The sequence below is a fragment of the Aptenodytes patagonicus genome, chromosome 14 (genome assembly GCF_965638725.1).
Source record: "Aptenodytes patagonicus chromosome 14, bAptPat1.pri.cur, whole genome shotgun sequence".
NCBI classification, from domain to species: Eukaryota; Metazoa; Chordata; class Aves; order Sphenisciformes; family Spheniscidae; genus Aptenodytes; species Aptenodytes patagonicus.
In genome coordinates this window covers 2,668,887-2,690,686 of record NC_134962.1, presented here as the reverse complement: position 1 = coordinate 2,690,686, position 21,800 = coordinate 2,668,887, and the positions used below count along the sequence as shown (strand labels likewise).

Sequence of the window (21,800 nt, the reverse complement as noted above, 5' to 3'; positions counted from 1 at the left end):
AAAGGGTAGGCATAACACTGCAAGCCAAGCTAAGGCCACACTGAAAAAAACCTCACCTTCACTGAGCGGGCATCTTGGTGGCATTTCCCTTCAGCAATGAGGAAAACCTGCTTTGCCTTCAACTACTCTGATTCACAGGTTCTTCAAGCTGGGAAATTGCATTTAATCTGGGTCCCCGAAGCAGCCTTTCCCCTGCAGCCCCACAAGAAAGGGAGCAGACTGTGTTTCTCAGCAGAGAAGGGCCTGCCTCCCCTAATACCAGACAGTTGAAGGGACAAACCAGACTGCGAGAAGACCTGGGCAGGAGGAGCTCAATGCCCTCTGAGTGTGATGCTGTACCAGCCCTGGCCCTGCCTCCACCCAGCAGTGACTGCTGAGATGCTGAGATCTGCACAGACCCCGGCCCCTCTCCCTTCAGCTGAAGGCAGCAGCCTGGACAGACTAAAAAAATGCCCCTCCACCCTCTGCTCCTTGCTCAGACAAGCTTGGAAGCCCAGCCTCAGTCACTAGCTCAAATACTCACATTTTAAAGTTTGCAGTCTGACCCATGGGTCTACAGATCTCTACTCTCTGCAGAGACACACAGCCCAGGGCAGGTCCCATCCCACCCCTCCCAACTAGCCCTGATGCCCACTGGCATGGCCAGCATCTCTCCATCCCTTCTGGGGTCTGCACACTCCCCATTCACCAAACGGGGCAACCTCGCCTGCTTAAAAACCCAAGAATTACCCCTCCCAAGCATACGTTTAAGCTGCAGGACTCCTGGCCTGCTGGGGCAATCATGTATACCTTGCCACAGCAAATCTAGCAAAAATTTCTCACCGCTACGACCTTGCCTGCTCTTGGGGGAGGAGAGGGAAGGCTGGAGAGAACGGGGAATTAATTAACACATCGTGGGCCTGAGTCTCCTCTGAGGGTGGTGAAGAGCAGAAAGGTCAGAGGAAAACTGGGAACACTACCTTGATCAGACCCTTTGAAAATATGACTGCATTTTCAGCCAAGCACTGTAATATTACTCCAGAGCCAAGTTAGGCTGAAGAAATTCAGGTACAGCATGGGAGAGGGATGGAGAGGTCACTGAACGACCCATGGGGGACCAGCTGCCAAAACCTCTCACATCTTCAAGGCTGTCCATATGCAAAAGGCAGGAAGGAAAAAACCAAAAGAAAAAAGAAAAAAAAAACCCAACAAAAGAAAAAGGTTGCAAAGTGTGTACTTTCCGAGCTCTCTTAACTCTGCTGCTAACCTGAATGTCAGTCCTGATTTGCTCTTCAGGTTCCTCAGGAGCTCCAGCTGGTTCAGAGGAGGGATGAGTCTAGAGGGACAAAATAAAGACCATTAATATTCAGGCAGAGCTGATTTCAGAGCCTCCTGTCTCGGAAACTTCCCCCGCTGCCCCATCCTTTCAACTAGAACCAGCTTTGTGCCACCATCTGCAACTGGGGGGCAGCTCGGGAAGGATGGAGAAGGGTTTGGCTGCTACTTCCAACAGTGTCCTAAGGCAGAGTGGTGGGGGAAGAGAGAAAGTGACAGCAAGAGAGAGAGAGAAACTTGTCTGCACCACCGGATTTTGAACCTCCCAAAAAACAAGCGGCTGCCAGGGTTTCTGAGCAGCACCGCAGTGTTTTGGCAGGAGAGCTGTTTCACCACCTGTAGTCTAGTGGTTGGCATTGCTAAGTTTGGAGGTCAGCACTTCAGCTGTGTATTAGGTGGATAGAAGCTCCAGTCTGGGAGGCAAATGGGAAAACTCAACCCTGCTGCTCTTGGGAATGTGGGGAGGCATGGGAAGGAGCAGCTTATGGGGCAGAGGAAATAGGGACAGGAGGCTAGGACCATCCCAGGATAAACAGCAGTGCGCTCCGGGGTCAAGTTTAACCAATTCCCTACTGTCCTCATCAGGTTTTGCCCCAAAATGAGGCAAAATCATGTATCGTTGCCTCCTAGGAACCATGGGTTTCCTTCCTTTTTCAGGAAGAAAAAGAACCTGACAATGGGAATCCTGGTTAATAATTAAAAAAAACAATGAACAAACACCCTGTTGCCTATCCTGCTTTTGTGCTAAAAGCCATTGGATTAGCTCCCACATCCACTTTTGGTTTCTTCCCTCAGACCCTGGGAGACTGGGGCTTGCTCCATAAATATTTAACGTTGATATTCAGTCAGGTTTTTAACCAAAAAAGATGTGAGCTGGAGGTGTCAGGGGGAGGATGGAGAACGCTGCACATGGTTGGGAAGAGCAGCATCTACTTAAAAGCGTGCTTGGGGACTCTGCATTTGGGGTCAAGGCCAACGGGGCTCATCCCATGGCTTGCTGCAAACTCCTTTCTGGGCCACCAGCGTGCCCTTGTCAAACTGTCGAAGTGCCACATGCCATCAACTGTGCCCAGAGGGTGCGAAGTCAGCGCAGCAGCCGCCTCCGGTCGCACTTGTGACAAGCGAGCGGGAGGATGCATCACTGCAGGGATGAAGGGGAGGATGGGGGCTGCCGGCAGGCTGGGAACAGGCTGCCTGCAGCTGCCCGCCTCTGTGCAGTTGGGGCCACAGCCCAAAAAGCCACGACCCCAAGGCAGCGTATACTTATGGCTTTGCTGGAAAATTAACCACGTAGGTTTTAATGAAAGCAAGAAGGACCTACTCAAACTGTCCCCAAACCGCAACTTAGGACTGGAAGGAAAGGGGTGCAAGTGCTTGCACTCCCCTAACAGACTGGTCTCAGCTGAGGTGCTGTGAGAAATGGGGCTGTTGCTTACTGTAAAATAAAGGCAGAGATATTTATGACCACATTTTTTCAGCCGTTATGAGACCAATAGTTTCACAGTTTTCCTCTAACTGAAAAAAAAACCAACCGGAAAAGCCTCTCCTCTGCATGCACAAAACTCATCCTCAAAACCACAGTTGTTCAGCAGAGCAGATTTGGTGTTCACAAGATTGAGGCAATCAGAAAATTTTCCAATCCTAAGTATGGAGAAAAGAATAAAAATAGGCCTGAAAATTTTGGCTCAGCTCCCCAGTCCAGCTCTGTTTGCTTCCATCTGGAGAAGAGCACATCCTGATCTGATGAATTAATGATCCTCTTCACTCAAGACGTCAGGAAGAAGCTGACCTTGGTGCAGTGGAGCAGTGCATGAGTGCTGGGCTGTCACCGCCGTTCAAACCCACCGTAGGGTTTGCAGATTTGTTCTAAGGTGGGAGAAGGTGGTACATAAAATCAAGCACAAAGTGTACTCAGCAGTTAATGAAGGGTGCACAACTGTTCTTTGGTGAGTTAGTTTCTCGGGGAGGTCCATACCCAGCAGAACACAGGACACCAGCCCCACTTCCTCCAGCTGGGATCACAAATCCAGGGCTCCCACCGATGCAAGTATCAGAGCTGAAGAGCTCATTAGCTCACTAGATTGAAGGATTCAGGATCCCAAAAGGAGCTCCTTCCTTTGCATTAGCCCACAACACAAGGTTTACACCATGCTGAAGGTGGCAATCTCTTGGGCCCCCACAGATGCTTCCATGCAAAGGTAAAGACACACAAGCAAAGACAGAAATTCACCATTTCTGTGGTAGGGTGAAGGGCCTGGTACACACGTGGTGGAAAAAATGATGTTTTACTGGAACTATAATTATTAAAAATGGGTACAAACTCAGCCATGTACTTGACTTGAAATTTCATTTGAATTGAATGCTCAGCCTAACCTGTCATTACAAGAGCAGCTTGGGGAACAGCTACTGCATTGCACTATTTCACCAGAACCTCAGAGAAAAGGCAGGGCTCTGCAGAGCGCTTTAACTGCGCTTTGCTATAAAACGCTGGATGGAGGGCACCCTGCGCTGGTGTGTGTGCCCAGGGGACAGGCGCCACAGGTGCCACTGTGTCCTCCAGAGATGTGGAGGAAGGACCTCCGGCTGGGGCGTCTCATGTTTTCTCTCTCTCCTCCTGGTCCGCGTGTCACTTGTTAGCAAGGGAAGCGTGTTTCAGTTAAAGGGGAGCTAGGTGAGAAGATCTGCACGCCATGGGAACGCACACAGCTCATGCTACCCACCACAGCAACACTTCCAAGTCGCCGGCTGCTGCAGGGGACCCAGAGGTACCTACAGCTGCTTTCCATCACCCCTCCCAGTACAGCACAGAGAAACACCACACTAACTCCAGGTGCCGGCTCCCCCCATCCAAAGGGAAGGCAAATTTGCTATTCCTGGTAGCACAGATAACACTCAAGCATCTGGGGACAGTAGGGATATCATGCCTCTGGCCAGGACATCATCAAAAACCCACAACGCGAGGAGGGCAGCAGCACACAGCAGTGGGTGGGAGCATACACAAAAACACGTACAAACCACGACACGCACACAGAGACAACGATGATTTTTTTTTTGAACAGCCCCAGTATGAACAATTAGGAAGAGGGTGACAAGGAGATGGATGCTGGAATGGGATGGGGACTGAAATGAGTCTCCATGCTGTGTTGGAGTTCCTATGAGGAGCCAATTTTTACCCTAACCATGCCTTTATGTCTCCAGCTTAAGCTATTTTTCATAACTGAGAACATTTATGAAACTTATAAAATATTTTATTGTAAGAAATGGGATGGAAGTGGCACATTCTTATTTCACTCCCGGCAGTAGAAAAATGTCTGATTCTCAAAACAAGCTGTTGTTCAGCACAACAGGAAAATGCATTCATAATATTATACTTGCAACTCATTGATGCAATTTGTTGTAAATTAACCACACAAAGCGGTAAGTGTGATTTACTAAGGCTGTAAAACTTGCATCTGTGAAAACTGGAACCAGGTGTGGAAATCAGGCACTAAATCACATCAGCTCTAACAGCATTAATGCATCTAGTGAGGATTTAAACTGCTCTAAGAACAGAGCTTGGCCCACAGTCTTGAAATGCAAGCCATTTATTCCCCATCTTAAAATATTGACTTGACTACACCTTCAGATACTCACCTCATATAAAATATGCCTGTGATTTGAAAGTCTACTCTTTTCTGCAGAACCTGAGATAATATTATTTATCGTATACCTTACACAGCCATATACAGGTCTTTGCATTTGGATTGATCCCAAAAGGTTAAGTCCCAGATTGAATAACTGGGGCTAAAAACTGCTTGGCTCTAGGTCTGTCTTGGAAGAAAAAATTGAAATGGAAAAGTCCTGCTGAGATGGGACATCCCTTTCCCAAAAATCAGACTGGATTACTAGAAGAAATGAACGCTCATTTCAGTTTAGCATTCCAGATCTCTCTCTCCTCCAGACGTTGTCCCCAAAAGCAGGCACAGCTGCCACTGTGATTTTATCCTGTGCTACCACCGATGCGTCCTACGGTGCCACCACACCAGCAAATTCAGCAAACCTAGCGTTACCTCGTGGGCACAGCTCCTACAGCATGAGGTGAGATAAATGACACAATGAAGGATGGGAAAAGAGGGCTGGAGAAAGGGGAACGCGCAGGAGCGATGGCAGAGGGAAAATGGAAGTATGAACAGGGAAGTTTTCTTGTTAAGCGTTGTATGAATTGGAGGAGGTTGGTAAGACCATCAAGAAATCATCCTTAAAAAAGCAAGCTTATCAAGCGCTCTTCCATTCTCCTTCCTTAAATCATCATTTTGGCAGACGGTTTCCCAACACTTGTGTGTACCAATAGCTGAAATGTACATGGAGGTGCATGGAGTTAGTCTGTAGGCAGCAGGATGGAGAGTCTGGTTTGGGCTTTCACTCATTCCTTTGAAAAAAACTGATCTTCAGAGGTTTCTTTTTTTCTTTTTTTTTTTTTTTTTTAATTAAAGGCTTTGCATGTTACAGTCCCAAACGAAGAACAAGGAGTGACATGACACACAGTTTCAGAGTCACATGCACTTCATACCTGGAGGCACCGTACGTTTGCGTTTGCGTGCTTTTCAAGTGTTTTCACCAAAGAAAACCAAAGGGATAAGAGAAAGAAAAACAGGGGCGGGAAGGTGGGGTGGAGGAAAGGGGAAAAGAAACAGGATAAAGAAAATTAGCATATGAACGAAGTGTATCCCCGGCAGCAGATGCGCTGTGACCAGGCTTACAGGTGAGCACGGGAGCGTGGGCTGAGCTCGCTCCCGCTGCAGCCGGCTCAGAAACCACTGCGCACCCGCGTCACCCTCAGGGACAGGCAGCTGGCACCTTGCTCCGAAAGCAAATGGGCACCACAGAGCGGGGAAAATGTGAGGGCCTCCCAAAGACCTTTCATGAGACATCCACAGCCCTCGGTCCCATCAGCCAGGGACTCCTTGGGCTGGGCTGCTGACTTGGGCATGATGTGCCAGCGGGGGTTTTTTTAGTGAAGACCAGTATATGAATGCAGTTGAGATCAAGGCCCTGTTCTCACAAGTGACGATAAAGAGTAGATTTTTTTTCAGCAAATCCAGTGGCTGATGCATAACAGGTTACGATGTCTGGGCGCAGCAAGCTATGCACGCATTACAAGCCCAAACCGCACCTGCACGTACAGGAGCCTTGTGCATATTTCAGATTTGGTTCGACCACATTTTGAATTTAAAGATGAAATCTAAGCTACTCTCAGAGGCCACCATATTTTCCCCAAACAAGTGAGACTGCAGTAGAGCTCGTGATTTGAGTGATGTTCTGGAGACACGTGAACTCCTTCCAAGGCATGTGTAACAATTTTCTCATATCAAGCAGCCAGCCTTTTTGGAGATGCCTTGGGAAGACAGGTAAGCTCAAGTCACAGGGCTCCTGCTATGAGGAATAAGCAGCCCAATGTTGAGCAGAAAGGGTGCCAAGGTAGCGGCGGCTGCAGATCACCCCCAGGCACCCAGGAGGGAGACGGGGGTATTGTGTTCCTCCAACCCGCTTCCTAACCACGTTGTGCGTTTCAGCCGCATGTCAGCAGCCATCGCCTTAATGTGGCGCTGGGCTTGACGTGCCACTGAGGCTGCACCAGCACAGGGCTGCCAGCACCCGCCAGCTGGCTTAGAGAAGTGGGTAGACAAGGATAGATGGACAGTGTGAGTGATGGAAGCTGCAGCCAGAACATACAGTTACGCCCTTTTTTTTTTTTTTTCCCCAATTAATTTATCTGACTGCATCCAAAACACATTCAAAAGAGGTTCACTGCTTTCTTGGTAAAAAATTCAATTTGACTAACAGCTGGATCCATTGGTGCACCCACGGCCCACTCTCCCAGGTGATGTTCACTTTGCCTGTGCACAAACAGGAGTTGGGATTTAAGGGTGAAGCTGGGAGAGCAGAAACCTGTGCCCAGGGAAGCCCAGGGTGACGCTGCTGCTTGGGGCCAGCGTTGGGAGCAGCACCCGCAGCATCAGCCAGCAAAACTGCTATGACCCTGCTACGACTTTTTCTTGCCTTTTTATTCAAGATAGCTGGGCTCTTCACTAAACCGCACTTTTTGCTCTTTCTCCTTCCCAAAGTTTTAATTTAGCCTCTTCTGGAGCTCTTGAGCTTAGTTTTCTTCCATGTATTAGCTCCATGGGAAATACAGGTTTTAACAAGCGGATTAAGTAGCAAGTAATTACCCCCAGTACATCCTCATGAAAAAGGGTGTCACTGTATGTCTGGCTGCGTAGTAAGTTCAGTCTTTCAAACAGCAGTAAAACCTGACAAAGTCCACTGAAATCAGCCCCTGGATTTCTCCGAATGCAGCGGACTTTGGACCAGGCTCCAGTCCTCATCCTCTCCAGTAGCTGATCTCAGCCAGTGCCACAAGTGTACAGAAGGTCAAATACCGGGAGGGAGAGTTTCGATGGGGGGTGGGTTTAATGCTATTGCAAAACAGTTTTGTTCTGTTTTGTTGGGTTGTTGGTTTGGGTTTTTTTTAAGCTAAATCTTGAAGTCGGTTCATAAATCTCTAGGGAAAAAGCAACCCATCAGACACGCACTGGGAATGAATCCAATGAAAACTTACTGACCACGACAACGTGACTTCCAACAGGTTTTTAAGATGGTTTAACAGGCTGGCCGCTGTGTTTCAAACGCAGGCTAATGCTTACACTAGGAAATATATCCAGATTGTCTGCCCGGGGGCTAAAAGGCACCAGTAACATGAGAAAACACAAAGGGATTCACACCTGCAGTGGCATAACCCGGTGCTGCACCACAGCCCTGCTTGGGAGCAGGGAGATGGGGTACAGGGAGCCCCATCACACCCCAACAAAACCCAGCGAAGCTACAGGAATATCTAACCAACACATCCAACTCCTGTACAAACCCAGAGAGATCTGGCTAGCCCCTAAAAACACGCCAGAAAGGGATGCGCGTCTCTGCCTGCGATGCAGTGCAGTGTGAAGTGTAAAATGAACGGCAATGCTTTGCATTTCAGTTTCTGGGGAAGCCTCCTCCTAGATGCCACCAACCCTGAGAGTGACATGGGGGATGCAGTGCTTCCCCACGTCCCGGAGAGCAGTGAGGCATGGCAGGGCACTCTGTCCCCATCTCCATGAAGCTCCAGATCCCAAGAGGCTGTGAATTCCCACAGCACTGCTCTAACCTGTGTCGCTTCAGCTGAAAAAGCTGCCTAGGTACGATGACGAGTTACCTCTCCTTAAAGCGAGCCAGATGGATGCTGCTAAAACACAGTGGTGCTTTATCAGCATCATCCGTCACGGCTCCGCCGTCCTTCCCTGCTCATGTCAACAGATCGGGATGGATAAACGAAATGCAAGAAATGGGAAAATGCTCACTGAATCCTGATTTATTTTTCCTCATCTTAGAGGAAAAAAAAAGGAAAGGAAAGGGGGACCCAAAGGAAAGGAAAGGGGGACCCAGGGCAAATGCACCTGGGGAGAGAGCTGGGCCAGTCAAGGCAGGGACAGTTTGCTGAAAGGCAGAAGGACCATTAGAAACCAGCTGGAGCAGCAAGGAGAGCCCAAGCAAGGGCGCGAGGAGGGTGGCGTTTACCTACGATCCAGGGCAGCAGGAGGGAGGTCTTCACACCTGGGCACAGCAACTGTCACAACACAATGCAACTACCAGTGGACGTGGAGAAATAAAGGTGAAAAGAAGAGCACGTACACACAGAGACACGAAAAGAAAAAAAAAGAAAACAACAGGGAAATTAAAATCAAGTAAAAAAGAAACACAAAAAAAAAACAACGCAAAAAAACTCCAAAAGAAAAAAGCATATACCAGCCCTTAAGACATCTTGAAATCAACTTTTTCAACCTAAAAAATGTAAATAAATAAACAAAACTATATCTCCAGATAACAAAAATAAATATGGAGACAGTGGCATCACGAGGAAGGCAGTGGAAGAGGGAGGTTGAGGAGGAGGTACCTGTACATGGGGACGGTGACGGTGCGTTCGTAGTACTGCCAGGTGGAGTGCAGGTCCGTCCGGGACAGGTTGGTGGCATAAAATCTCCAAGCCGCCTGTGGAGGGGACACGGCGGGATGGTGGACCCAGGCATAGCCAGCACTACCCTTGGTTTTATAAACCTCAGCCAACACCGAGTCCTTCTGCTTTCTGTGGGATGGCTCTGACATTTTGCCTTTTCCACATGACAAGTTTGGCGTGGTACCACGGTACTCCTGACCATGTAAGCCCACCTAAAAGTGCTGTGGGTACCAGGCACTCGCTGTCAGGGTGAGGTCAGGTATCAAACGGGTGTTGTTGCACATTAGGGAGATGAAAAATTTGGAGAGAGGGGAGCAGGGGGATGTCAAATGACTCTAATTTCAAATCACCAAGGCCAGCCTTCTGCGCAGACATCTGTTATCGTGAAAAAAATGCTCCCAATTGTAACTTTGTATCAGTATAAATAATCTCTTGGGGGGGAAAAAAATAAGTTTGGTGAAAACAGACTGTCCTAATGCATTTGTCTTGCTGCGCTGGGCTGGATTTCGTTCCTTTTCTCCCCCAGATTGCCTACCACATATGCTATTTTCTCATGGCTGATTTCCTGGCATTTATTCCCAGACAAGACCAGTCACCAGCTGCTGTCTCACACCTCACACACACGGCCCCATTTTTCACTTGCCTATCTCCTCCCCAACTTCTAAAAGTCTATTAAGCCTCCCAAAATCAGGACGATGTAACTCAAAGGCTCCTTGGATGTGATCCTCACCTGAATCAGGCCCGCTGCTGGGTTTCGCCTCTTCTCAAAGTGTTTTTGTCGATGCTGCTCTTGAACCTTCAGAGCAAACCCTGAACCCAAGATGCCCTGGGGAAGAGAACAAAAATGTGCAGTTAGCAAGGCGTTAAGTTTTCACTAAAAAGTTGCAGCCAATTTTCCCTCCAAAGGTTTGTTCTGGCTCATTTTTTGCTTAAAATGTACGGGGGAAGGAAGGAGAAGCCTCCATCCAAGGCAGCCCTGGCAGACGCACTCCCCGCGAAGGGGCAGCAGTGGGGAGTGGACTTTGCTGGCACTCACTGGAATTGCTGCTTTTACCAACTACCTCCAGCCGGCTGTTAAAATACAGAATAACCACACCGTGCTGGCATTCAGCAAATTATCCCCATAGGGGAAAATCAGATCCATGCAACACACTGAAATACACTGTGAAAGGGACAGGGGTAATCTGCTGAAATGGTGTAATCACCCCTAGGAATAGCCCTTTGCAGGAAAAAAAAATGGTTTCACTTCAATAAATATTTGTGCAGTGCCAAATCTAGAGTTTCCATCCTGTTTGCTCATACACATAGTGCCCGAGCTGTGGATATTCAGACATGGTTTCCCCTCTTCTCCCCTTTTTTTTTTTTTTTTGACTCAAAAGCCATGGAGCAGTCGCAGTCGGGAGGTCTCGGGGTGCATCACGCTGCTGGACGTAGCTGTTGCGTTGCCACCAGCTCCAGGGGCCGGGGACAAAGCGCAGCTGAACTCAGCCCCCCTCCCAGCGAGATGCTGCAGCCTCCGCTTACGGCAGGAAGGGCGAAGAAGGAGACACCGATGAGCGTGAATGTAGCTGCCAGCAGCCGCCCGTTCCAGGTCTGAGGATACTTGTCCCCGTAGCCGATGGTGGTGAGAGTAATCTGCAGGGAGGAGATCACCGCACAGCCCTCGGTCAGACAGCCTTAAAACTAAAACAACAAAGCCAAAACTCCTGCAACATCAGAGTGGGACATGGAGGAGCCAGGGTTACCACATGCCCTGAGCTGATTAAGTTGAGGTGCAGCTCGGGCACCAGGGAGGACCCCTGGCTTCTTGGGATGGGCACCTCTGTGGGAAGCAGTGATGCCCTGACACCCAGGACAGCACTGCCACCCTCCCTACTCGACACACAGAGTTTTCACGCCAGTCGGGAGCATTTTCTTGCCTTTAGCTGACCTCTGCCATCTGGTGCAGAGGCTTGCGGCAGCTCGGAGCCTCCCCCGGGAGATGGGGTTGCGCCCTCGGCAAAGGAAGCAGACCGGCACAGCTTCCCCAAACTCCCTTTCGGCATCTCACAAAAGAAGGCAGGGCTTTTTGCATGCATAAAGATCTGATGTGGTTTATTCCTAATCTTCCCAGCAGTGCCTAATTGCCGGACTCCCTTCCTATTTAAAAACAGCATATTAGCCCGACAGGATGAATTATGGCTGCTTCATACAACCTAATTTAGGGATGGTTTTTCCCCTCCTCAGTATTATTGCAGTGCACCAAGAGAGTGCTGGCAAGCTGCTGCGTGTGTTTTGGGGAAGGAGTTGAGAGATTTCTTGGAGACAAACAATCTCCTGAACCCCAAACTGCAGGAAAAGATGCATTTTCCCACTTCAGTCCATAGACATCACTAGTGGGAAACGTTGGGGATCCCCTGAGGCTTCCAAGAGGATTTGGAGAGCCTGGGACTGGCAGGGCAAGGCAGGGAGAGATGGTCTGGTTAGGAACATCTTCTTTGAGACTTCTGCCCAATGGACCCAATGGTCCCTGCGCCAAGTGGAAAGTTGTCCCCGTCCCATAGCCTCCACGGACAGAGCTGGCCCCAGGGACAGGAGCTGACACCGTGCTGATGTGGCTTTGGAAACCTCATGCATTCAACTTAGAATAAAATCACTTTCACACAAATGGAAGTACGATCCCAAAGCGCTGTTTAATTGGGCCCGCTAAAAGCCCTATCAATTAGATGCCATTTTGACAAAGTGGTTAGAAAATGCATCTACATGGCTATTCCTTACTGAAACACAAAGTCGAAGCAATGCTCTCTCCATAGTCACTGCAAAGTGGGTTTACAAGTTCTTATAAATTGATAGACAACTACAAGGATTGGATCCACTAGGATCAGACCAAGGGATGAGTTTCTGAACCTGAAATTTGATTTATTTTGCCCATCTCTTAACATCTGTCTGTACCGGACCCGTGAGTTGGACAATGACAAAACCTGTTTATATTAATGAAGCTCAAATTTTACTCTGAGCTTCTCAGTGGCAAAACAGTCTGGTGTACCTCCACGTCCTGAAACGAGGGGGGTGATCCTCTGCCGAAGGCTCTCACAGCCTGGGAAGCAGGAGGGATAAATCTGCATATGGTTCTCCCGAGACTGAGCTCTAATCTGGGCTGTCACTTTTTCCTCATTGTTTATTTTCTAGTTATGTCAAATTGGGCTTTGTTTTTATTTTTCTGTCATAACCAAGGGGCTTGAAAAGCAATTTACTGCTTCTTTCCCTTTGTTGGCACAGAAGAGCTGCTTGATCAGCCGATTCCTCCCCAAGCCTGTTATTGGGATTTGATCAGATCTGGGATTTTCATTGCATGCTTTGTAATCAAGGTCAAACTAGTGCCACAGTGTCGGAGCAGAAGAACAATAACGCAAGAAGATTAGAACGTCATTAATTCTCTCTTTGTTAATCGGGTAATCCAATAATTCATATGCACACGCACACGCAGAGCAAACTAGAAGTATTGCCCTTTCCTCCTTTGTCAGCAAAGATGTGAAAGGGGAGTGCTTTCAGCCCTGAAGTCTTTCTGGTACTTAGACCCTATTAATTTTATAAAATTTATTCCAGCGTCTTTAACAGCGCGTTGCCCAAGTACGATTTTAAATAATTAAAAAGCGGCAATACTTGTCCAAATGATGATCAAAGCACCCCATAGCGTGGGGGCTTTATCCGACCTGCCTCTACTGTCGTGACAGAGCTAAATCCCACAACTGAGAGCACACGAGTTCCCAGTTTCCTTGCAGCTCCAGCTAATTCAAGAAATGCGATCCTCTAACATTTTCTATGAGGTTTATTTAAGAAAACGAGCTAAACGGAGTAGCCTGAAGCCATTTAATAAAAATGTTAACGAAGCACTCCGTAAGTCAATTCCTCACATAAGTGATAGAAGATGGAGGGTTAATGGACATTTTATTTTAACAACCAGCAGCTGTTCTAGGAAAATTACTTACCAGACCCCACCAGAGTGCATCTGCGTATGTATCAAAGTGCTCGTTTTCTCCTTTCTCGGCCAAGTATACCAGGAAAGAGGCCAGGATGAGGCACAGGAAGCCAATATACCAGGCAGTAATCAGCTCCTGCAAGATCATTAAGGCATAGAAGAGAATAATTGTAATCCTGGTGCTCATCTCCAAAAGCTGAGTTGCTTGTGGTTGAATCTGAACTTTCCCTGCATTTGTTTAGGCTTTGGGGCTTTGGTTGGAGATCAGCAGTGCCACTTTTGGAGATGGGACCAGGTACTGGTGGTGGCCCTGCCACGTACGCGGGGCGATCCCCCATCGTCTAAACACATACAGCAAACCGAGAAGGAAAGGGATTGTTAATAGCTCCATTATTTCAAGATGTGGAACTGAGACTAAAAAAAAAAAAAAAAAAAAAAAAAAATTTCCCCAGTTCACAGAGGGAAGTGGGGTTAAAACTGAAATGGGAACCTCAAATCCCTGGGGACTCTGCTTAGGGCAGGTCCCTTCCACTAACTGGGAAGGAGCTACAAAGCTGGGGACTGGATACAATATCCCCCAATTTCAGGGAAGTTTTAATTCAGAATTCATAGGACTGATTGGTTTTGGATGAAGTTAATACAAGAGTGGACAAGAGACCCATGAATTTCCTATGATTTTTACACAGTTCTGGATAAGCTGGCTAAGCTTTTCAGGGGAAAAAGTGCAGGAAACAGGAGAAATGTTAAATTCATAAATTCAGCAACCGGAAACAAAAAACAAACTCTTCCCAAACTGGAGAAAGGCCAAAGTGCCTTACACCAGGGATCGGTTCTGTGACTGGTCCGCGATTTGTTGGGAAGAGGAACCCGGCACAATAATCGTGTCTGCAAGAGGCTGCTGCTTGAAGGACGCGCTTTCAGAAACGCGTCCACTTTGAAGCGTACAACCTAGACAAAGAGCTTGCAACACCACCTGTGCTTAACGAGGCTGCTGGCTAATTGCTAACTCTTTGAAATGAGCTGTATCAGTGTGCAGGTGGTCACTATGTTCAAGATATTTCCTGCAAACATCTAAACATCCCTCCTTTCTCTCCTCTGCTGGTTGGAGGGCTCCATGGGACCTTGTGTCTCTGACTTTGCATTGCTCCCCGTGCTACTCTACGGTGTCTTTCCAATCTCCCCAGGCCTGGGAGATGTTTGGGGTGGAGAACTGAACCAAAGTGGTGTCTCTGGTGGGGGGAAACATGAAGAGCGACTCAATATCCTTGCTTGGGGCTTGCTCACCTTACTGTGTGCATAGACCACAGAGCCCAGGAGCTTCCAGGTGCCGCCCCGCCGGTCCATGCGGATCATGCGCAGGATCTGCAGGAACCTCAAACTCCTGAGCGCCGAGGTGGCAAAGACGTTCCCTTGGGACCCCGCCGCCAGCACGGCGATGGACGCGATCAGCACCATGATGTCTGCACGAACAGAGGGCATTGAAAGCTGAAGAAATGCTGCTGAACCACTACCAAATGGGATGGCACTCCGACTGCCACTGGCAGCAGAAGGCTGTGCATGAAAGGGATCTTGCGTCAATTGTGTCTTGTGCTGGAAGGACACAGCATAAATCTTAACCCAGATGAAAGTAGCCACTACACACCTTATGCAAACATCCTAGTTTCCTTCTCCACACTCCTCCTTCCCATAGAAAACGTGTCAAATACTGCAAAGTCTGAATTCTGATATGATTCAGTGTTAACACTGCTAAACTGGATTAAATCCTTGCAAAATGCATGCCCTTTTTCAATCAGCCGCAGCTGCCCATTAGACAGTGCTGTCCAGAGGTGTGAATTCCCCCATCCAAATTGGGAATGAAAATCTAGAGGTCCACCATAGCAATCCTAGGGTGCTCACGGACAAAGAAAGTCCAAGAAAAAGGCCAAGAAAAAAAGCCTTGCTCAATATATCTCAAATTCAAAGATCCCGTAAACCTCCCTCTTCCCTAGTTTTCTATGCAAATTTTGTAGGAGTGCTTTTCTGTGGACTAAGCTAGACTCCTGCATGTGCCCATTGCCAGCTCCTGGACATTTGAAAGCAGGCTCCATAGCAAATGGCACGGCCTCTCTGCCCACTCCTTACCCCATTAAAAATAACTGCTGTGCACAGATGGCCCCTTTCACAAGAGGATCGCCGAGTACTTTGCAAACAAGAATTAATTAAGTCTCGTAACTCCCTTGTGAGGCAGCTCATCAGCACCAGGGAAAGCAAAGTGAGACACAGAGAGTTTCAATGACTTGTGAGCGATTCGGTGTTGAGGTTGGAGACAGGATCGCAGGATCCCAGCTCCTACACTCAGCTTTTCCCAGCTAAACCCCCTTTCTGTGGCTGTGAGTGGCTCAGCGATGCCTGGGGTATGCAGGGCAACGGGACGGCTCCCAGGTCTGCAGAAAACAGGGTGGGCCTCGTGCAGAATAACAAAAACCGTGTCCATGGATTAGGACTTTTGCCTTTGTGCTCTTTCTCTTCTCAAGGTGACCATGAAGGATGAGGATCAACCCCCAAAATGCATGCAAGAAACCGGAGCACTGTGCAAGCAAGCGCTTGCAATAGCCATTTTGGTTTGGTAAATCTCATGCAAGGGAGGCAGGTCTTACCGATGACGCAGAAAGGCTTGCGGGCAAATTTTAACCTTCCCCTCCAGCCCCGGTATCGGCAGCAGCAGCCGGCCGCCCAGATCCTTACAAAGTATTCTACCCCAAACACCACGATGGTGACGATTTCCTGCGAGGGAGACAACGCCATTAGTTGAGAAAGAAGCCCACTCCAGAATCAAATACAAAGCCATAAGCTAAACTCCGCACACCTCAGAAACTATTCCACAGAGCTGTCTGCACCAGGACCGTTAAATGGAGAGCCCAGGCTTGAAAGATTGTCAGGTCTTTGCTGTTGTGTTTTCCCTCGCCCTCCCGTGGGGTGGTGAGATGTACTGCACATCGTAGCCTGTGAACTAGAGTTTTACACCTTCTCATATCGTGTTTGTGTCCCCCATCACACGACTGATGAGTTACCTGCATATCTCCCCACCATCAGTCTCCAGGACTTAACTAGGATAACGCTGAGCAGCTCGGGGAAGACCAGAGATGGGAACCACTGACTACTGCATCCTAGGAGTCTTGTCTAGGTCTTCACAGGGGATTTGAGCTTTTTCCCTAGAAAACTGGACTGGGTTGTCTCTGGGTGCTGGGTGAGCCAGCGCAGGGGCGGTGGAGATCCTCTATCCCTTGACGCCAAGCGAGCACGCCGATGATGTGCATCGCAGCTCTTTCCATCGCCACCCGAATACCCTGCGCACACTCCTTTCCCTCCGATTTCTTTACTAGCGGCGCTTGCCTCAGCTTCCTCACATGTCAAACCTGACAAAGCCCTAATTAGTCTGCAGCGCCTTTTGATGTCGATGTAGGGCAGGGACTGGGGAAGAGGAAGACAGACAAAAGGAAAGGAGACGCATGAATCCGGCAGCCCCGTGACGTGGTGGTGCGTGCAAGATCTCTGCTGGCTCTTGATGGCAGAAGCCACATTGTCAGTGCGAGGGATGCCAGGCTATTTAAGGAACAAAACTCTGCAGCTTGATGTTGGATCAAACAGTTGCAGGGATGTTATAGTGTGGGAGAGGAGGCAGCTACGTGGGCTGCTCCCTACGCAGCGCATCCGCAGCTTTTAATATTGGGAGCTGTTGGACGTGAAACTGCTTTTCAGTTGGGATCAGTCTTGCTACTGTGTTTTGCAACTGGAGATAAATGCATAAAAAAGAAAAGTTCAGGAAGAAGGTTTTTAAAAGACCCTTAAAAATGTTGTGTTCAGAGTATTCTTGATACTGATTTCTCCTTTTTTACATTTTCCCTATTTCTCACCTGCAGGTCCCAGTGGTCCCCTTCTCACAAGCAACAGTTTAAATTCTCGCCCCAGTTAAACACTCCCAACCCCAGTTTTTTATTGTGTTTTTGACTTTGTTTTAATGCCTCTTGATGGTTTCATTTGCAACCCTCCAACTTACCAGGATGTAAAGGGCCCCTTCTGAGCTGTTCTGGTACTCATCAATGGTCGAAAAGACAGACAGCACCAGGCAGGAGAAAACTAATAGAAAACTATGTAACACAAAAATAAAAAATAAAAAAAGAGAGAGCAGGAATGTCAGTCTTCAGAGCAGGAGTTTTTCACATTTGCTCAAACTAGTCCAGAGAGCATTTTTGGCATTTTTGGACATATTTACTGCACTGCTGCTACCACACTGTGTAAAAAGAGAAAGTAAATTCCCTGATTCTAGTAACTGAAAGGTTGTGCACGGAAGGACCCACCGGGCTGTTTCCAGTTTGGCCAGTGACAATCCAGTTCCCCTCCCAGGGGCTCTGATAACCCCCTGACATTACTTCCCCAAGGAACCGTCAGCTCTTACTGCAACATGCTTTCAACAAGCGTGCAAACAAGCAGGGAAATGCTCATTTATTAACATGATAACAAGTGACCAGACTAGCTAAGAGCAGGAGCATGGCCTGAACACAAACCCAGAGAAAACTCCATTGATCCTCTGCTTATGCATTTTCATCCACAAAAGCTTACCCAGGAGAAGGACTGCATTTCCCATCCTTGCCTGGGTAGGACATTTTGGGTGGATTTAATGTTTAATTTAAAGATTAACTCTTTATTGCCTGGAAAGGCTGGCAACTTCCCAGATTTGTTGTAGTATCACTAGGAGGTGGATGCTCTTCTGTGGCCAGACCCAGGACACAGCAGGGGTTTGAGCCAGTCTAAGGGATGTGATCTTGGTGCTGTTAGTACCTTAGTATGAAGCCAGAGACAGCCTGCCATTGGGGAGGCAGCTGGGCTGGCCTCTCTATCCCAGCCCCGCAAGGACACGAAGGAGCCCCATCCCGCCGGGAGCTTGGGGACCCAGCTTTGATATCAGCTCACTCAGCCTCTTTTATTCGCCACAAAAATGATAGGGGAGATTCTCAAAACCCCCTTACAGCACGCGTCCAGGTCTCATTGACATCTGCTTCTATGGGTTGTCCCAAAAGCAGCCTCAGAAGTGCCACATCACCCTGTCATTCACAGGCTGTCCCCATCAAAACTGCCCGCTCTGCGCTTTTCGTGAACGCTGGATGTACTAATGCAAATCAAAAGGCACGAGATGAATGACAGGAGCTCGACTCTCTTCTGACACTCGATGCCCGAGTCCACAGCTACAGAGGTGTCCTGGCATCCTGCTCACGGACGGAGAAGGTTTCCACCAGCCAGCGATGCCCACTGCTTGCTCAAACAAAAGGAGGGAAATTAATTTACTAAAGATCAATTTACTGATACAATAAAGTAGGCCAGCGCAGGGAGAAACTAAAAGCTGCATTCTTTAAAAGCATTAAATAATTCAACTGTCTGGCTTTGTCTCACATTCCTACAAACTGCATATTGAATATTTATAAGGTACGCTTCAGCTGGTGGGTGCTGTTCCTTTTTGTTGTGTAAAGAAAAAGAGTTTCACACCACTGGGTCATGCTTGTGGCTTTGCAATGACCATTAATATCACAGTAACAAGTAAAAACAAGGGGATTTGCAGTATTTATTTGAACCACAGGCTGAAACATCCCTGCCTGCTGGAGGCAAGGGACCTTTAGAGTCATCTCAGGGAAGGCTGAGCTTTGTCAGCAACAAGATGAATTCAGCACAGACCAGATAAGGACAATTGCCTGATTTCTCACTGCAAATTTTCTCTTCTCACACCAGGTCTGGTACCCGAAGACTTGAAACAACCTCAAGAGAGTAAGAAAACGTCCCTTGCAAACCCACTCGTGATGTCCCTTAATGTCTTCTCTGGTCTCTCAATTTTTTTTTTCTCCCCAAGCTGGTCTTTTAAAACCCTTGCTATAAACAACCCAACTACAACCTGCCCTGCAGCCAAATGGACTCCATCCATCCCTCCATGTTGCCTGGGCCAGGCCCAGCTGGAGACGGGACCCTGCTGCTGCCTGCACTGTGGCGGGGGAAGCAGAGCCCCGCACCACTGGAGGGAAGGAGCTGCAACTGGGTCAGGCAGCCCTGCTCCTGGTATGGCCCAGATTTGGCTGCAAACTCCTATGTTGGAGCAAGAAACAAATGAATAATCAATGAAAGAAGAAAAAGAAGAGGAAAACAAAAAAAAAGATAATGGAAAAGGATCGAGGGAAAAAAAATCCTACTTTTTCTGATTAAAGAAGTAGAATGTGGGCTGTATTTTTAAGACCAAACATCACAATAAAATGCCTGAGGAGGTGCTGAAAGCAAAGTGCCAATATCAACGCAGACTTGCACACCGCATTGGGGAAGGTGACCACTTCAGGCGGATCCAGAATGAAGCCATGCTCAAACGATGCGTCCTGGCAGGGACAAACACCACAAGAAAGAGGATTCCTGTATGTTAAATTTGTCACTAGACATATATTGATGGGGCAGAAAAAAAGAAAGGAAAAGAAATCGCTTCATCACTTTGAATCCCAAGGGTGGATTTTGCAAGCAGTGGTCATGCGGGGAGAGACGGGGCAGCTCCGGGTGCTGTGGGGGCAGCGGGACATCTGGGTGCTGCTTCTTCCCTTCCCCAGCACATCGCTGCAGCCTCGTCCCCGGCCTCTCCGTTCCCCTCATCTCCCTGGGGCCAGCTCAGTGCTGCTGTAATTTTGGCTCTGCGTTCCCCAGGGCTCTCATTGCCGGGGAGACCTGATGCAGATCGCGCTTGCAGGGCCAGCATTAATTACAGCGCTGCCGAGCATGGGAGGCAACGGGGAAGGTGCACGCTTCTTTAATGAAGCATGGGAGCTCCACGGCCAAATCCCACGTGGACCAAAATCTCCCCATCTCAGTCCTGATGGGGACGTTCAGCCACCGGGTAAGGAACGGTCCTGCCAGCAAGGGATGCAGGCACTGGCTCATCACAGGGTGAGCCGCACAAGCATCCCAAAATAGCTCCATGGTGATGCACCGCTGCTCTGCCTGACCCTGTGGTCCACAAACCTCTGGGAGGCTGCAAAACGAGACTAAGAGAATGAAACCTTTCTGCAAGGAAACTGAATTCAGGGGGCTGGGGTCTGTATGGCTCCTGGGAGGCTTTGAAGGACCTGCATATCCCCTATGGATAGGGGGTGGAAGAAGAAAGTTGAGAGGTATGTCAACACCAGAGGTGGGGTGTATCCTCTGAGCTCCCACGGAGGGAGGGCAGTGGGGAACAGGAAGGCTGACTCTGCTTTAGTTTCACCTAATCTACCCAGACAGTGCAGGCAAGGGCTCCAGATAATAATGGATAGCTAGGGAAAGGGAAACAGGCCAATAAATAGCGTAGAGGTTGGGATGAATCTAATTTTTAAAGCTACATATCTAATCAAAGCAAATTATGTCTGCAGCCTGACTCTGAGTAACATTAATGTGCAATAAGGAACGTTAATTATGTCCCATCTAATGATTTTTACTTTAAAGATGCCAATTCTGCTTAGAGCTTTGGAGAAGACAATGTCCTTCTCCCAAGCAGACAGGAGCTGAGTCCTACATGATGCACGGCTGGAGCCGGCACCAGCCTCTCCCAAACCCAGGCCAGGATGCAAAGGGCAGCATGTGGTTTTGGACCACTGTCTCCTCTGCAGAGTGATGGCATGGAGGAGGCTGGCTCCAGATTCCTGGAGCCACTGGAGAAGGACACCTCATGTCACTGCCACCACCCGTTCCTACAAGCACCCAGCACCTTCTGCTGCTCCGGGATCCCCCACGCCTGTTGCTCAGACCTTTAAGCTCAGCCAAGACTCAGCTGTGCAAATCTGACTGCTGCTAATACTAGTAAATCCAAAGTCCTCCAGAGTCTGGCTTTACATCCAAAGGTTACGATGACTTAAAACACCCATGGCAAGCTTCTTATTGCAATTTATAAATCCCAGCACAACATCTGCATATCCAGATTTCACATCAACCGTGCTTCATGTTAGCATTGGAGAAAGAAATGACTGAACTCCCCCTTGAAAAAAAATACTTAAAATGACTTGAAACAGGAAAGATTGTCCTTTTTTTCCCTCAGTAAAAGCATATGATGGAATCATCATAAAGCTTTTCAGGTTAATCATCTCATTTGCCTTCCAAAAAGAATCTACACACCCATTTACATAAGAATTTAAGAAGACATTTAAATTTATTCCTGAAATACTTGTATTCAAACAACATTCGCTGACATGCAAAAAACATCAGGCTTCCTCTGATGGAGCACCAATAATTAGCAACTGGATTCCTGGACGCAATGGAGAGGGATACAATACAAGGAGGTGGCACAAGCTTGTAAACAAGCCACTGTGCTTGTTACATGTTTCGCTGGCTTTCCCTGGAATTGGGAAAGGGAATTAATGATTTGTTTAATCAGAAAGAGCAAAGCTGGAAAGGAAGGAGTATTTTACTACAGGCATTTAAGAGCTGCACAATGGAAAACAACTTAAAACATTTAACACACTTAAAAATTAC

At 48.2% G+C, this 21,800-nt stretch overlaps 1 protein-coding gene across 8 annotated transcripts in view; it reads right to left on the bottom strand.

Moving 5' to 3' along the window:
* KCNQ2 (potassium voltage-gated channel subfamily Q member 2) overlaps positions 1-21,800 on the bottom strand; it is a 69,210-nt gene that overhangs the window by 27,136 nt on the left and 20,274 nt on the right. For 5 of the 8 annotated variants that reach the window (XM_076352111.1, XM_076352105.1, XM_076352104.1 and 2 more), the window contains exons 2-10: positions 17,335-17,425; positions 15,935-16,061; positions 14,583-14,758; positions 13,309-13,434; positions 10,865-10,975; positions 10,071-10,166; positions 9,281-9,375; positions 5,864-5,893; positions 1,247-1,315 (exon numbers count right to left, since the gene is read on the bottom strand). In XM_076352111.1, coding sequence (XP_076208226.1) covers positions 1,247-1,315; positions 5,864-5,893; positions 9,281-9,375; positions 10,071-10,166; positions 10,865-10,975; positions 13,309-13,434; positions 14,583-14,758; positions 15,935-16,061; positions 17,335-17,425 — 921 coding nt within the window. Of the gene's footprint in view, positions 1-1,246; positions 1,316-5,863; positions 5,894-8,916; positions 8,973-9,280; positions 9,376-10,070; positions 10,167-10,864; positions 10,976-13,308; positions 13,435-14,582; positions 14,759-15,934; positions 16,062-17,334; positions 17,426-21,800 lie in introns of those variants that run through there. The other 3 variants (XM_076352108.1, XM_076352106.1, XM_076352110.1) reach the window with 2 other exon arrangements.